Source organism: Peromyscus californicus, unplaced genomic scaffold (genome assembly GCF_007827085.1).
Source record: "Peromyscus californicus insignis strain IS unplaced genomic scaffold, ASM782708v3 Scaffold_4__1_contigs__length_199733344, whole genome shotgun sequence".
NCBI classification, from domain to species: Eukaryota; Metazoa; Chordata; class Mammalia; order Rodentia; family Cricetidae; genus Peromyscus; species Peromyscus californicus.
In genome coordinates this window covers 152236838-152254509 of record NW_026294562.1, presented here as the reverse complement: position 1 = coordinate 152254509, position 17672 = coordinate 152236838, and the positions used below count along the sequence as shown (strand labels likewise).

Sequence of the window (17672 nt, the reverse complement as noted above, 5' to 3'; positions counted from 1 at the left end):
TTCAAAATAAATAGAAGTTTCTCTCTGAGGTTAGAAATTTGTATCCACAGTCTTTGTTTAGACTGTCATATACTTAACAATCATTTTATATTAAATAAGAGTGCAGTATGAGCTGGCCTCTACCTGCCCGGAAAACTCTAGTGTGCTATCCACCCCACCTTGGTGCCAAATACTTTACCAGATAGTTTGTCTCTTTATGTGTACTTTGGAGGAAGATATGAAATAACAGTTTTTCAAGTTGTCATATTTTAAGTTTTAATATTAATATATATTTTTTTTGAGACAAGGTTTCTCTGTGTAGCTTTGAGCCTTTCCTGAAACTCACTCTGTAGACCAGGCTGGCCTCGAACTCACAGAGATCCGCCTGCCTCTGCCTCCCAAGTGCTGGGATTAAAGGCGTGTGCCAGCACTGCCCGGCGGGATGCTGATTTTACCATCATGATTATAGGCACTTGGGGAACTTGGTTGTCTCCTCGTCTCTGTCTTCATCGATCTCTCCTTGCTAGTGGTCTGTGCAGATAGGTTTGATATTTATATTTAGCCATTTAAAACCTTCCTCTAAGTGAAGAGAAGATGCTACATATAGGAGCATTTCTTTTTTTATTCCAGTCTACCCTGACATTTGCACCATCAGCCTAGTGGCTGTGAGTGATGTGAGCAAGCATGCTGATAGAATTGCCTTCTGGGATGACGTCTATGGCTTCAACATGTCCTGCATGAAGAGGGCGGTTATTCCAGAGGCTGTTGTGGAAGTTGTAGATCACCAGACTCTTATTTCAGACCCTTGTGGTATCAAGGTAGGTGTGTACATTCCCTCTGTGTCTGTGAGGCTTGATGCTAGGACTCCTTGCACATGTCACAATCCATACATGTGCAGAAAACCCTTAGGCACGATGAGGAAGTTGTCTGCATGTGGCCTGCACGCATCCTGTCCTACACTTTAAATTACCACTTACTTCACTTATACTTACTGCCAAGTGAGTGCTGCAAGTAGTAGGCCATCTTGTTTAGGGCATTGGAGAAGGTCGATGCCTGCACATGCTCAGTACGGGTGAAAATAAGGTAATACTTTCAGTCCACAGTTGCCTGAATCCAAGGATATGGCTGCTTACTGACTTTCCATGTGGGCTTCCTCTGATTTTAGTTTAGTCTAAAATGGGATCAAACTTGCTTCTGGGCCATCATTGCTTAGAATCACTTCTCATTATTCCATTTATCAGCCTTCAGATCCAAGTCCTGGAGCTGGTTGAATCACTTATACGTAGTTTGGCCTGAAGGCAGAGGCCTGCTTCTGCAGTGCTGGCACCTGCCTCGGGACCACCTGGCATCACACTGGCTCCCACAGAGCATTATTCCTATCTTATGCGTCACAGCTTAACTTTTCACTCAGATTTCTTCCAGCCTCGTTAGATTAATTACCATGAACTTACCTGAAACTGCAGGGCGACTGTATGGAAAAGTCCTTAAGAAGTCCTTTTGTGTTTTATTTTTGTCCATGTTAACCTATGGGTTTGCTGTGACTGTCGATTTTACATGAGTTCACCATGGCTTGGCAGTGAGGAGTCACACTGAATTTCTTAGCACATTGGTTGTCTAAGTAGATAATGGAGCGTGTGAAGATTTCAGCTGTGGGTTTAGGGCAGTGTCTCCTTCCAGTAAATGACTTTTATAATATATAACTATTCTCTGCACAAAGAGACTCATTGGCAAGCAAGCTTGATTAACTGTGGGGATGCTGGGTGCCCTGGTGCACTGATGGCCACTATGGGCCTGCTCCATGCTCTGCTGCCCTGGTACCCTGGTAGGAAGGTGTGTGGAGCTGTTTGAGTCAGAGCAGAGGGGAACAGTTACTGCCACCTTGGCCGTGTTGTAGATTAGGGGAGCGTAGGGGAGGGAGTGCTGAGTGCTCTCCTGCTGCCCTTTTGCCTGGTCTTCAAACTACTGTGAATAGTTGATGTAGCTGGTTTAGGACTGAATCTCCAGGGTGTTTAGTAGATGCTCTGTGACATCAAACTTGCCTGTTCAGCATCGTTTGTGTTCCCCCATTCTTCCTATACCTAAAAACCCTCACACTGTAACTTGCTTTAAAACTTTTCTTCAATTGTCTTCAACTACATGTCCCATGTAGTCCTGAATGTTAAGAGAGTGATGTCCCAGGCTGTGGTTATAAATTCTATTACTTGTCAACCCTTCCCAAAGTGACCTGGAGAGCTTGAGCCAGGGCAGAAGACAAAGGAATGGGCTGTTTTTTTCCAAGATGAATCTTAATTTCTGCTGTTTAAATTATTATGGCTTTTCCTACTACCTAACAAGCATATTTAAATACATTGAGAGAAGAATTTTCCTGACAATCTTTCCCTTCACCAGCATGTGTTTTCAGCTTGCCCTTTCCTCTAGAAGATTAATTTCATAACCTGGAGCATAGCAGATATGGGTGGTGTGCAAGATGATCTCGGTGGAGAAAAGAACACTAGGTTTTAAATTTGAAGTCTTCAGTGTATCAGCAAGACTAGCAGACAGATCAGTGTGTGACTTTGTAGATATTATTGCTTACAGGAAGTCAAAGTAGAAGATACCAACTTGATTTAAAGAAACATTAACTAACTGTTAATATGTCTTAGTTTGGAAAGAATCCTCAGAATGGCTTGTGATTAGAAGTTAGGAAACACTGATTTGCAGTTGTTGTGTATTTGCTAGGCTTTGTTATTCATGTTTACTGATCTTTTTCTTTCTCCTTTCTGATGGGAAGCATATAGATTGCCACACTACATCTATCTCAGACTTGGAGTTTTCTTCAGATTTTACCCTGAAAATCACAAAGACAACCATGTGCACGGTAAGCCACCCTTTCCTACTTCCACAGATCTCACAGTTGATTGGCAGAGTAATGAATTAATTAACAGGCTTGTGATAAATGAAAACGGCTATTGCCATTGACAGTCTGTCTTTGCCTTTGCTGTCGCTGGACAGATCTGCTTAATTTAAGATGAGTAGACTTCAGAAAGTCCCTGCAGCTGGCCGTGGTGATGAGTGCCGGTAATCTCAGCCCTCAGAAGATGAAGGATGGCCGCAGCTATAACACCCTGTCTCCGACAGTTAGTTGACTGTAGTGGGCAATCTTAGTTTTTATTTTCTTTCCTTTTTTGGTTATTATCTATCATACTCAATGGAGAACATTCAACTTTATCTTCAAAAACGAAAGTTCTTATCCTGTGCCTCCTTGTAGGTCCCCACACATAATTTAGATGTGTTTAAGGACTCAACTCTGGCACAGGAGAAAAGATACGGCCTTTGAAATGGTAGACAGATCCAAATACACACTTGTGGGTCTGTCTCCCTACAGAGACAGAGTCTCACTGTGTAGCCTAATTCTATCTGCATGGACAACATGCTTGCGTAGAGGAATCCAGGCCACATTAAGCCCAAGCTGTCAGGGAATTGTGGTAAGTTTTAGCTGAGAAGCAGATATTCCCATATAGTACTGAATGTTAACATTTGTGAGAGTTTTCTTTCACATAATTTTAAAGTAAAGTACATCTTCCCCTGATGACAGGAAGAGTGCACATGTGCACTGGGTAGCATTCTGTCACTCAGTTTTCATAATCATTTAGGTTGACTTGGTCTGGGAGGTTGCATTGTACTGATGAGGAATAGAAACTCTTGTCATGTTTTACTCATGTACCAAATGCCCTACATTTTCCCTGACCCCTAAAAAGACTTGTTAGTGGGATTGTACGAGTCACCAAAGAACACAAGGAAGCCTGAACAAATAAGACAGTACAGATGTGCAATCAGCTAGACTACACACCTGAAATAAGTGTAAAATGTGTTCCATTATAGACATGGGAGCCAGTAGTCTAGCAGCTGTTGATGGAGAAGAGGATGGATATGTTTGAATCCTCGTGCAGTCCAAACAGAGACAGAGTTAGATTTAGCTGAGGAAGTAGGCCATGCATCCCTCCTTTGCAGCAAATACAAAGTAAATTCTGGGCTAGAGAGAGATGGCTCAGCTGATAAAGGGTTCAGTCCTCAGGTCTTACATAAAAGTGAAAGGTGAGAATGTGAGAATTGATTTCACAAGTTGTTCCCTGACCTGCACACATATAATAATAAGGAAGTCTTTTAAAGAAAAAAGAACAGTAGATCTTTGAGTTTTTAAACTCTGTCTCTTGGAGAGGACTGATGTTTGGTGAAGCATCTGCATTTCCAGCAAACCCCTTCCTTCCCATGCTTACTTGACCAGGAGTCTGACATGAGTAGGATACTTCCATCTAATGCTTCTAATAAGCTTCATCATCTGAAGCCTGGCTCACCCCTTTGGCTCTGCTTCACCTCTCTTTGGTCTGGAGCGGTTGTGCAAATATGGTCTCTGAGGCTGCTCCTGAATAGATAGCCTCTGTGTTCATGAAGAATAATCCAGCATAGACATATTTCAGAGGATAGGTGTCTGAGTAGAACCGCTCCCCTGCTATTTTGGGCAGAGCTAGTGAAGGGCAGTGCCACTGATGGGCAGAGCCAGTGACGGGCAGACGTGGCGACAAGCAGAGCAGGTGGCGGGCAGTACCAGTGATGGGCAGACCTAGTGATGGTGGAGGTGCAGTGCTGAGGGGCAGCCTGGGGAGTGAGAGGAGTTTGTTGTGTGAAAGTAGAGGGAACAAAGTCTGTGGATTTGTACTGGAAAGAATAAGCTTCAAAAAAGCTAAATGCCTTTCTCATTCTGAAACTAGAATACATAGTGACAAGATGAACAATTTCTAAGCAGTTAAACATGTTTAAATATATGCATAGCCATTTTTCTCCTGATAAGAGTCCAAATTTGTGGCCTAATTAAAAAACTAAAGAAAATGGAAGTTTTCAAAATAACAAGAACACCTTTTGCAAAGATTTAATTTCCACAGCATGTGTGCTGCGGGCTGATAGGCTTCTGTAGAGCCTCTCAAGGTGGTTAGAACCTTCTATGCATAAACACTTTTTCTTTATACAACTGTACAACCCCCCTTGCTTGCCCACACATGTACACACAGCATGGACATTTCAAAGCAATTTTAATTTGTTAGAGTTTGTTGACTCTAAAACTAAAACAAATAGCTTCGTATTGTGAATTCTACATTTGTTATTGTTGTTGTTTGTTTTTTATTCTCTATGGATGATGGGTGTATATGTGCATGCCAGAGAAGAACATTGGGTGTCTTCCTCAGCCTCCTGCTTCCCTGTTGCCTGAAGACAAAGTGTCTCACTATTAGCAGAAACTCAAATTGTAAGCTAGGCTGAAGCCAAGAGAGAGGCACTTGCCTCTGCCCCGAAGTTCTACTGCAGAAGGCACACAGCCATGTTCGGGTCTCTTCTTGATGCTAGGGCTTCCTTCCCCTCAGGTCTCAGTTGCACAGGAAGTACTCTTCCCTGCTGAGCAGCTCCTCAGTCCCATCTGGATCTCTCCTTTGTCTTTGCTTTTGTTCTGTAACTGTATGGTTTCTTACTGTGCCAAGCACCTTTACAGAGCGGCTTCTGAACCCCTCTCCAGGAGAGGAAGTCATCTCCGCTGGGCATGGTCGAGTGTGCCTCTGAGACCAACCTCCCTATGCCATGAGATCTGTCTCAAAAACAAACAAACAAAAAACTTTTTGGGGGACGGGGAGTTTTTCAAGAACTCACGCTGTAGATCAGGGTGACCTTGAACTCAGAGAGCCACCTGTCTGTGCCTCCCTAGTACTGGGATTAAAGGCCTGTGCTGCCACCGCCACTGACCAAAAGGAAAAAATAAATTTTTTTAAAGCACCAGTTTTAGAAGTTTTTTTTTCCCCTCTCTTTAACTACATTTACAATCATTTTTAAGGTCTGTATTTGCTGCCTCCCTGAGCCAACCCTAACTATGTTTCTCTTGCTTAACTTCTTCTAATTATGAGTTTTCCAATTTATTTTCATACTACATATAATTACCAACTGATTAGAAAAGATTACTTACTGCTCTTACAGAGGACTCAAGTTCTGTTCCCAGCACTTAAATGGCAGCTCACAACTACCTGTAACTCCAGTTCCAGGAGATTCAACACCCTCCTCTGGTACCCACACACATCTGTACATCCCCACACACAGACACATACACATAAAGAAAAGCCATGGTAGTCATTATATCATAGGCTAATTCAGACTAAAGTTCGTAGTATTCCTGTAGAAGGTCATTCTGGAGGCAGTAGTTGGGGAGAGGACCGAGTGCCATGGTGCTTGCTCTCTAGTGTCTTGAGAATGGAATCAGGCTGGCCTCTGTCCAGCTTCCTGGGGAGCTCAGCAAAATAAGGCCAGGTTCATAGTGTGCTGCAGGAAGAGAACAGTGCCCTGACAAGCACCCTCAGAGGGAAGCAGAGTCAGTGTGTGCAGAGCGTGCGTTCCACTAGTGAGGTCAGATCGAGAGGAAGTCCTCATCAGGTACTGGACTGTTGAAGAGTTGGTAGGCAGCTAAGTGGTGGGTTTCAAATTGTTCCACGAACACTTAATGCTATTTGAGTTACCTGTTTCTTACTCTGCTCTTGCTTACTCAGTCACTTTTTCTTGAGTCAAGTTCTCACGAAGAGCCCAAGCTGGCCTTGAGCTTACAGTTGTCCTGTGTCATCTTCTCAAGTACCAGGACTACAGGAGTTTGTGAGCACACGCAGCAGCCTTCTGTTCTGGAGAAGGTTTTCACTGCATTAGTTAACCAGACTGTTGCTCATAAATAGGCTCTTCCGAGGCACCTAAAACAAATGTCTGTCTTGGAAGAGCGTGTGGGACATGGAAAGCCTCCTGTCGGTGACACACTGTTACGGTGACAGTGAACTGTGGGACACACCCACACAACTTCACCCTGCACCTGACAGTGACAACAAGAGCCCTGCCCTTGGGCTTCTCTCCATTTCCCCAGAGCCCCAGGCCCAGGCTCATATCTCACTGTACCCAGCATTTGAACTCAGCTCCAGAAGCCACTGTTGGTCTGAGTCTATGTGATATAGAAACGCCCCTCTTTGGAAATAGCATAGCATTCAAGGCTCCTTCCTAGTTTTTCCATTAGTTTATTTGAGACGTATCTAATATGCCACATAAATTCATTTTCTGAAGAGGTTGCCCCTTTTAACACATGCTTTGTGTTCATTAAATGGCCAAACTAAAACATCCTTACACGGTTGGTGTCTTACTCCAAGAGCCAGAGTTAAAGTTCAAGGTTATCATTACTGGTATCAGCCACTGCTTCCCACTATAAATGGCTTGTGCTTTGCCTTCTCATAGCAGCGCTGAGGGGTTCACAGGCTTGTGGCCCCAGAGGCTTGGGCCCAGCAGGTAAGGGAGGCTGCCTAGAGGAAATGCTGCCCTGGACTCTCCTGTCTGTGATCTTCATGAAAGCTGACTGGTCTGTGTGGCTAGACAGTATCCTGAGGCCTAAAGAGAAAGTGTCTGCCTAAGAAATCTAGGCCTCCCTATGTAGGGTTTTGAAGAGTTAAAAGTAAATGAAGCAGGAGCTGAAAGTCATGTTGCCTCTCAGTTTAGTTTTGCCTCACGTCATGATGTGCCTGATGAGTAGCGGAAGCGATTTTGAGAGCACAGGTCTTGACCTTGTACAGAGTCAAGACAGGCCTTCAAGCTATTCAGTCTTTAAGGCAAATGGCACTGCTATGAGAATAAACTTTAGAATGTTTACAATCGAACCTCAGTGATTCCTTAGTCATAGTACTTTATTTTGTTTTATTTTTTAATCAAGCTTTACATTTTTCTAATGGCTTAAGAAAGGAGCTTGTTTCTTTGCAACTGTTCTTCAAATCTTCTTTTAGGGCTCTTTGACAGATCTGATAGTGGTAACCAGCTCATTCCAAACTCATTCCTGGGTAGTAAATCAGCACTTGGCACTCCTTGGTGCAGTTTGACCTAATTTTGACCTTGCAAAGCTAATCAGCTAAACAAACTAATTATTAAAACACATCTGTGCTGCTTAGAAATGGTCAGATTTGTCTTGAACTTGCGTCATAGATTTCAGTGAGACAGCTGGCAGCTGTTGTAATAGGCTGCCTTCAGGAAGGGTTATGTTGTCGGGGAGAGTGGTTCTCACTGACTTCTCTGTAGCTGGTGTTAGGTCTCCCTGTCAGGATGATCATGCCATCCAGACCTGAGCCTGACCCGTCTCTGCTGCTCTGTGTCCCAAGCATCACCAGGTGCTAACTGACCTGTGCTAAGAGCTGGAGGCATTGGGGTATGTGTAGTAAGCTGACAGGTAGTTCTGTGTCCACAGTCAGTACTGGGAGACTCAGATATCCACTTTACACCATGGATATTAGCTAGCACCAAAGAATGACTGAGAAGTTGGTAGACCGTGGTAAGAGCACTCTCATTACTTAATAAGGCCTGTTTAGAGAGGCATGCTGTGGGGTACTTGCTTCAGAATAGTTAAGCACAAAGAGAGAAGAGTTAGGGTAGAAGTAACTTGCCAGATACTGTTGGTATTGGGTAGTGGGCACTGGAAGGCTCTATACAGTATTTGTGTTTGAAAGTCTGTAGCAGGGTGCGTTCTCAAGTGTCTCACTAAGCTGTGCCTGGCAGCATCTGAGAAACATGGGACGGCAAAGCAAAGGCAGGGGCAGCTATTTGGTTTGTCATTTGTTTTTATTATATTTATCTCTAGTTTTACAAGAGGTCCGAGAACAGCTGTAGAAGTTGACTCTCCTTCCACCATGAGGTTTCTGGGGATTGGAGTCAGGTCATCAGGCTTGACGAAAAGTGCCTTTGTCCTCTGAGCTACCTCACCATCCCAAAGAGGTCTGTTTCTATAAACTCAGCAACCTTCTCGGCCACAGAAGTTGCATAGGTCACAGCAGAAGTGCGTTCATATGAGTGTGTGAGAATATTTATTCCAGCCTTCTTGTTGCCCCAAACTGCAGAGAATCCAAGCACTTAACAGAGCAACTAGGGTATTTTAATGTGGTATTTAACATTGACAGGTATTAACAGGGTAAATCAATGCGATGAGAACATAGCAATGAAGAAAGCATGCGTGGCCGCAATATGCATGAGTCTCGTGAGTGTAAAGTTCACCTCAGAACAAAGGGAACACAGAGGAGAAAGTTTCATTATACGAATTTTAGGCTAAATTAACATTTTAAACACCAGGGGTGGAAGGGGAAGGGGAGAGAAGTTCCCAGTCAGGGAGTGGGTCATTTGATCAGCGCATGCTATATGCATATACATAAGTAGCTTCTGCTCAGCCCCATTGGTATGAACAGGTAACATGTTCATCTTTAGGAAAGAAGTCTAGCTTGGCTAGAACATGTAAACCGTAGCGTTTGCAGAGATGGAGAGCCTTCCTGATCATCTGCTGCTGCCTTGTGCTTTCCTCTTAACACAACGAGGAGTGAGTAAGATGCTCTGTCAGCCCAGTGATGTGGTGAGAGCGGCACTTGGAAAAGAGCTTTGCCGGATAGAGAGCTAAATGGACCAGAGTGGGTGCAGATGCCTGGTAGGTAGGCTAGCCCAGTATAGCCAAGAAATGACCATGATTGACATGGGCGCTTTAGAAAGGAGATGATGGGAAAGTGAACACAGATGGGAACTAACTAGAGATGAAACCAAGAGGATGAAATCAGTAGAGGGGATGAGAGAGGGTGACATAAATCCACAGGACCGGAAGTCATAAAGTCACAGAGACGGATGGATCCTCGGGTGAAGCGTGAAGTACTGCAGCACTGAGACAATGGAGGGAGAGAGAATAGACTGAGGCAGGGATCCGATGCTCAGCTGCTGATAGGTGCCCTTTGCCTGAGTAAGTGCTCTTGGGTGGCCTGCCAAGTAGGGCTTGCATCTCTTCTGGTCCCAATAACCATTTTGCGTCACGACATTTTGAAAATGTTTCTCAAATGATGTTGACACTGTTTGACAAAGCTTATAAAAATTGCTGTTAAAAAGTGTGGTTTTGTTCAGTTGTGTTGTTTTTTGTTTGTTTTTTTGCTTTTTCAAGACTAGGTTTCTCTGTGTAGCTCTAGCTGTCCTGGAATTCATTTTGTAGACCAGGCTGGTTTCAAACTCTGCTTCCTGTGCTGGGATGAAAGATATGGGCTACCACCGCTGGCTAACAAGTGTGTTTTTAACCTATGCTGTTTTCTAAGGTTTGGGGATTCTGAAAGCTTCTTATTGGCAAGTCTATTAAGGCAGCATCATGTACAAATATAATGCAACAGGTTGACCAACTGAACATTCAAAGAAGCAGTGTTCCCAGGAGCAGGAACTACCCCAGCCTCAGATTTGCAGACTCGAAAAACTGGTAACCCTTAACTTCAGAAGCTCCAGACAGAATTGTACTGTAGGGGCATCATAACATCATTTGTTCTGAAACAGCCAGTGTAGATGATTCTACTGTCCCAAGCAAGCCTGGCTAGTGACCATTTTCCATTCCTTATCCCCTCATATGCTTCTCTGTCAGAGCATCTTGCTAAACTGCACGTGCTTGTGGTCTTCAGAAGGAGCCAGGAGAATGGTGTCATCTGTGATCCCAACACTCCAGCAGCTACTGAGTACCCAACATGATATGTGTTCTTTGATTAGAATGTTGAGAATGACCCGCAGTGTTTAAATTGCTGTTCATACATCGTCAGAGAGAATGTGAAGGTCTACAAAACAGGTAGCTCTGGAGCTGAGAGTGACTTGTCTATGGAATCGGGGTAGTTCTGAAAGTCAGGCTGTGGGTGGAGCCTCAGATTTGCAGACTCGTAAAACTGGTAACCCTTAACTCCAGAAGCTCCAGACAGAATTGTACTGTAGGGGCATCATAACATCATTTGTTCTGAAACAGCCTGTGTGGAACCAGAGATTCATGAGCTTTGCTGGACTACTAGGACACTAGATGGGACAGGGGTGTCTAGGTGGGGCAGTGTCATGCTGGGACTCAGCAGTGTCCGAGTAGTCACAGCCTCACGCACAGTGTAAGAGTAGAGTATTTATTAAATAAGCAATAGTAGGTTCTGTCTTAATGCTGTCAAAAGGCCTCTCCCCTGCCCTGCGTCCCAGGCCACCTATGGTCATTGTTGGGTTGTCATGATAAGGGAGTTGACTAAGGGTTTCCCTGGAGTGATGACCTCTGAGGAAATCTTGCCCGTTTAGGTCTTTTTGACAGAAATCACTATGAATACTGGCCCTCAAATAGGACAAGGCTAACATACCCAGTGTTTCCAGACCTCTCATGTATCGGGCATTGAGAGGAGCATCAGTCTTCATGGAAAGATGAGTCAAGAATTGAAAACTAAATTTCTGTTGCGTAAACTAGAAAAGTCACTGTGTCGTTTATAATGTTCACAGAAGTGAGTCAGTCCATCTTTTTCTTCTCACAGCGAAGGAACAGGGACACTTTGGTCCTTGTTCAGCTTTAGACCCATTTAGGGCCCATTTGGAGGCAACACCACTAAAACCCCTCCTAGGCATTATTTTGTTATAATACATGCACACATGTTCTACTGTGCTTGGCACATGAATATGTATATGTACTAATCTGTCCAAGACTCACAAAAAGAAAATCCAAAAAGGGGGCTAGGTATGTGACTCAGTTGGTAGAGTGCCTGCCTAGCATGTGAGGAGGCCAGGGTTCCATCCCTGGGACTGCATGAACCAGCCTGTTTTCCCAGCACTTTGGAGGTGGAGACATAAGAATCAGAAGTCCTCCTCAACTGCATAGTGAGTCTGAGGCCAGCCTAGGGTATGTGGGACCCTGTCAGAGAGAGGGAGGGAAGGAAGACACAAGGAAGTTAGACAGACGTGTGGCGGCGGCTGCCCTGCAGGCACTGCCACTGCTTCGTGTTGCCCCTTTGGGAGCCTCCCATCCTAGCAAATTGAACAGCGTGCTTGTCTTCCTAAGGATTTGCAATGGGAATCCTGAATGACTGACATCCAGAACAGGGCAGCGCAGAGACCAGAGAACTGCTATGACTACATGACCCAGGAGATCCAGAACCCAGGAGTCATACGATGACTCTGGGTTGCTAGTTCCCGGGGCATTTCAGAAATAAATTCAAAAATCTTTCCACAGGATTATTGTTATAAGCCTGAAATTGTTTCTACTGGCAATTTAAAAAATTCAGTGTATAGGGCATAATCAAAGGCAATCAGTGATTTTGAGAGAAGACAACATGGACCAAGAACCAGATGAAACAGGAGGGGATCAGATCAGGTCTAGCTGCCATAGCTATTAGTTAGTCCAAAATAGACATCCAATCAACTAGACTTGATATGTTCAGGAGGAAAGGACTTAAAAATTTTGAAAAATAAGGTACCCAATGTGAAAAAGAAGCAAACATTCTGAAACTCAATAGAGTACAGATTAGCAGCAGATCTTCATAGTGTTAAAAGAGTCTGTGACCTGGGCTGGAGATGCAAGGACAAGGACGAGACATGTCCTCACTACCATTCCTATTGCTGTGATGAAATAACCCTGACAGACAGACACCCAAGGAGAGAGGATTTGTTGTGGCTCTCAGTTCATGGTACCATTAACAGCAGTTATTCTCAGGAACTAAAATGCAGAAGGATGAATAACAAATTGAGATACATTCAGGAAAATGCTGGAGAAAGCTAGGGTTAGGGCACACCTATAATCTTCACGGATCTGGAGATCAAGGCTATTCTTGACTACATAGAGAGTTCAGGGCTACTCTGAGCTACAGGGGACTCTGTCTCAAGATACGAAGATTGAAAAATGAAGAAATGAAGTGCAGATAAAACCTGCAGCATTGTGCTTAGGGACGGAGACTGGGTACAGCATGGCGTGTTGTGTGAGTCCTTCATGTGGATGATTCAGAACAGGCAAATGTAGACATGGACTGGTGTAGTATGTACTAGGGCTGTGATGCTACATAGCTCTGGCTGCATTGAAGAACATGACTTCATGCTTATTTAAATGGGTAGCTTTTATGGTATGTGAATTCTGTCTCAATTAAAAGGGAAGAAGAAACCCTAGACCCATTCTGAAAAAAAAATTCATAATCCAAGGAGAGAATTTTAAAAACAGTTTAGGGGTAGTAGGTTTTCTGACTCCTTGTAATAGGTTTCTCCGCCGACACAGTAAGCCAGATCAAGCTGAATTGAAAAAGTATAATAATAGGTTTATTTGAGCAAAGTAACTCCTGGGCAGGTTCTCCAGTCTCAGAGATGAGGCCCGAGAAGCTGTGCCCACAAACAAAAGCAGGGAGACTTTATAGGTTGTGGGCGATGCATGGTGATGTGTCCTCCACAAGCTTGGGTTTGTGCCCAACTATGGTCAAAAGATGAGCACTTTAGGCATGACTTGGGCGGCTGGCAACTTCAGAGGAGGAAGCTGCAGTTGCTTTTTGGCACCTTTCCTTTGTCCTTAGACTCTCTGAATGGGTGGGGTTTGGAGAGACAGAGACAGAGGAATGGGGCTTTCCGGATCATGCGGGAGTGAGCTGGAGGTTTCAGCCAAACAAGTGGGGCCTGGTGGGACATGGGGTCTGTGCCTAAAGCCAGCAAGTAGACTTCTCAATGGCAATGATAGAACCCGGAAAGAATATCCCAGCACTTGGGAAGCTGAGGCAGGAGGATTTTGACTTTCAGGTCAGCCTGGGTTACAAAGCCTAGCCTAAAAAAAAAGGGGGGTGGTGGTTAAATGGCACTCCAAATACAAATATTCTACCACTGTATAATACTAAAAGAGAGTAAACCAACCCTAAGCTCTGCTCCAGTAAAGTTTCAAGGATTAAACAAAGTGCCGTATGCCTCTAATCTCGTATGCCTCTAATCTTTTTTTTTTTTTGGTTTTGGTTTTGGTTTTTATAAAACAGAGTTTCTCTGTGTAGCTTTGGCTGTTGTAGAACTCCCTCTGTAGACCAGGCTGGCCTTGAACTCACATGGCAGAGATTCCCTCTGCCTCCCAAGTGCTTGGATTAAAGGTGTGCACTACCACACCCAGCTGCTTTCTGTTTCTTAATTTGAGTTTGAATTTCACAACTAAAGTTGGTTTGAAAGCTCACTGAATTGTGCACTCAATTTTTCTACATGCACATAATCCATTGAGAGAATAATGACTTAAGCCTTTTAGCACAGAACTTGGGAGATGGGAGGATCAGCAGTGGAGTGAGTTTGAGACCAGCCTGGCCTGTATGAGACCCTGTTTCCAAAGAGCCAAATAGGAGTAATACTATTAACATTTTAAAGGTAAAAATACTAACTACATAAAATAATAACTTATACATGACAGATGAAATGTACAATAGATGTGTTAAGGTAACAATGTACAAAATGGCAGATGCTTGTTTTAGGTGAGGACAGTTGTACATGTCTTTAGACATAGCTACTCAGGAGTCTGAACCAGAGCCCACTTTAGGTAATATAACGTGATTCTTTTTTTTTTTTTTTTTTTTTTTAAAGCAAACTCTACTGTAGACTCTGAAAAGATGATTCAGTTTGCTCCGAAAATCATGTTAATAGACAATGTGAAATAATAAAAGGATGTGATCTAAACCTGAAAAGGCCTTCCAGCCGATATCTGGGGATAAGTTAGCATTGTGGTGAGATTTTGCAGAAACAGGTCTTTTTAGGCATTTTGTGTGTTTTGTTGTCTCCCATGTTGTTCAGTCCTTTTCCAAACACCACTCAGGCTGGCATTGCCCCTCGGGAGTTGCACGGCACTTAGCATGCATTGTCCCCTAGAGGGATCACAACAGCAAACAGAAACGCAAATTCACTCTTGGGGTAAAACAGAAATTAATTGAAGAAGACAGAGTCTATAATTTAAGGCATAGTTAGCCTTGGGAGGAAGCTGTAGCTTTCACATTGGCTGATCTCTGTGCCGGTCATCACAGCACTGCAGTCTGCTCAGCAGCCGTGTCGACGTCGTGGTTGTGTTTTCGTGCGTTTCTCTATTATGATATAAGCCCTGAACCTTCCCCTGCTTGCTTCAGACCCTTCCGTTTGTTGGCGTTTAAAGTCAGTGTTGAGATTTTGAAAGAAATACTCCACAGCAGATGAATTGTGCTTTTGCTGCAGAGATCCTGCCACATGGATTACAAGCTCTGTTTCTCCATGCTTGAATAAACTCCATCAAAAGCACATTATCCTCCACGGCTGTGGCCAGCTGCCTAATTGTATCTGCTGTAACCACGCGCTGGTGGAACATGATACCAAAGAGGAACAGAAATGATGAATTACCCCCTGCAGGTGATAGTGATCATGATGATTTTTAATTTCCTTCCTCCTCATACAGTCCAGAGTCTAGACGGATTTTATTTCATTGGCTGCCATCTTCTTCCATGCACACATGGGTGTCCCCTTTGTAAAAAGACCCATCGCACTGACACACATGAAAAAGTCATTTGTTTGATCTATCTCATTATTCTCCAAATGCATGGGTGCAAAATGAACTGCTCACTTTTATGCATACAAAGTAAAACAAGCAAAAATGTGGCTTAAAAGAGACTTAAAATGATTCTGTTTATAACTGCTTAGTGTTATTTTCTTCTGTGACACCCACAAGAGACATGAGCAGTTCCCTCTGGAACAGTGTTCTCCACAATAAAGCTACATACTGACTACTTCCTCATGTGCCTCAAATGTCAGAATTAAAAGATTCTCAGCAATGTCAAGAGTGGTCACCTGTCCTAGAAATCACTGTCCACCAATCTCTCCTTTCATACTGTCCTCTGTCATCATTATCCATCTCACTTTTTACCATGGCGTTGATGGCTGCCCATTCCCCCTCTTGGCCTCAGAGCCTTGAAGCTAAAGCCTGTGACTGATAAAGCTGAGTGTATTGTGTGTGTGGAGGGGGGTAGTATTTAATTATCACTCTGACTTTGTAGATTAACCAGCTACTTTTGATACCTCTTTCTCCCAAGCAGTCCCTACTGCTGCTGACGAGGTATCTAAGGGAAACTAACAGAAATGTGCTCTGTGCCTACCTTCTGAGCCACCTGCTCTCCATTTCCAGTTCTCTGTGGTAGTAGTCGATTTTTGTGTTTGAGTGACTTCAGGGGGAGCATATAGGTCATTGAAATTATCACCTGGAGCCAGGTGTGCTGGTGCTCGTCTTTAATCCCAGCACTCAGGAGGCAGAGGCAGGCCTAGGCTACACAGAGAAACACCGTGTCAAAAAACAAAAACAAACAAAAAAGAAAGTAACAAGTTAGTGCTTGGAAGACCTAAGACAGCCTGCCACAGTGATGGCAACAGGATGGTGGGACTGTAATTGAAAAGCAGTAGCACCTTATGTCTCTGGATGGAATAGTTTTGTTCTCAAACCAGCTGACGTTTGATTGAAAACAGCACTCTACCCAGTGGCTCTGTAGAAGTACGAGCTCCAGCCGTAGTTCAGCTGGCTTCCACAACTGCATTTGAGATTGAGTCTTCTTCCTGTTTCTAAGAACCGCTTATCTCGTAGCCCCCTGAGTGCCTGAAGTCATGGACAGTACCCACACCAATGTATCTCATGTACTGGCCAACACATGCATGAATGTCTCCAGTAAAGTTACCATACATCCAAAGCACAGTGCACAGTGAAAGGGTAACAGTATTAAAAGAGGACAATTATAACATACTATAGTAAATTACTTTAAATTTGTGACTTTCTAGAATTGACTTACTGTTTTTAGAATACAGTTGTCCTTGAGTAACTGAAATTCAAATAAATCCAGCAAGCACAGATAAGGACAGATTACTAACTAGCCACATGAAGGGAGAAGGAGAAGACTGAGGCATGGTAAAGCTTGCTCTATTTAAGAACAAAATATAGTCCCAGCACTTGGACTGAGTCAGGAGGAGCATGTGTTTAGGGCCAACCTGGGTTACACAGTGAGACCCTGTCTCAAACGAGTCCAGAAACTGCCCCTTTGGCTTTCCAGAGCCAGTGTGTTCTGTATTTTTGGTCCTGGGAAAGCACACTGAAGAGCAGGCTGTCTGCAGATACTGCTCAACGTTTCCTAAGTCCCCTCGGTTTTCTGGGGTCTGGGCCTCCAAATGCCATTGTGACGACAGGCCTGACTGAGGAAGCAGAGGCAGATGCATGTCCAGAGGGGGGCGTAGGTCAGGAGGGTTCCAGATGCTGATCACCAAAACACAAGAAACATCGAAACCTTTCTGTCTGTCTGTCCTTCTTTCTTCCCTTCCCTCCCTCCCTCCCTCTCTCCCTCCCTTCCTTCCTTCCTTCCAGTTCATCAATATTTCTTTCACTGTTTGTGGTGGGAGTGGGCAGATCAGCTTCATCTTTGATATTTTTTTTTTTTTAGCTGAAATTCATAGGCAGTTGTTTGGGGTTAGAAGACAGCTCTAAGGTATCTTTGTACTTTGAACTCCCTCTTCATACTGGTATTCTGTCATCATTCTGGCTGTCCTGCCAGGTGATTGATTGACACTCAACTTTTTATAAAAAGCAGAATTAGAGAAGTAGTTCTCTCTCTCTCTCTCTCTCTCTCTCTCTCTCTCTCTCTCTTTCTCTCTTTCTGTGTGTGTGTTTTAATGCATCTCAGATTTGAGAAATGTCTTTCATATCGTCTACACTTTCTCTTGCCTCTTTCTGCTCTCTCTTCATTGGAAAGTGTTGTTATTATGGTGTTGTTAATTAGGGAAGAGGTGACTCCTCCCAGGTCAGTCAGTTCTTATTGCATGTGAAACAGTTTTGGCCCAGTCTTTGGGGGAGCTGAGATAGGGATGGTGGTTGGTTGAAG

The 17672-nt window shown here is 43.8% G+C and overlaps 1 protein-coding gene across 6 annotated transcripts in view; it reads left to right on the top strand.

The window, feature by feature from the left end:
• Prmt3 (protein arginine methyltransferase 3) overlaps window positions 1–17672 on the top strand; it is an 80073-nt gene that overhangs the window by 46591 nt on the left and 15810 nt on the right. For all 6 annotated transcript variants that reach the window (XM_052762561.1, XM_052762562.1, XM_052762566.1 and 3 more), the window contains 2 exons: window positions 610–797; window positions 2750–2836. In XM_052762561.1, the coding sequence (XP_052618521.1) occupies window positions 610–797; window positions 2750–2836 (275 nt within the window). The remainder of the gene's footprint in view (window positions 1–609; window positions 798–2749; window positions 2837–17672) is intronic.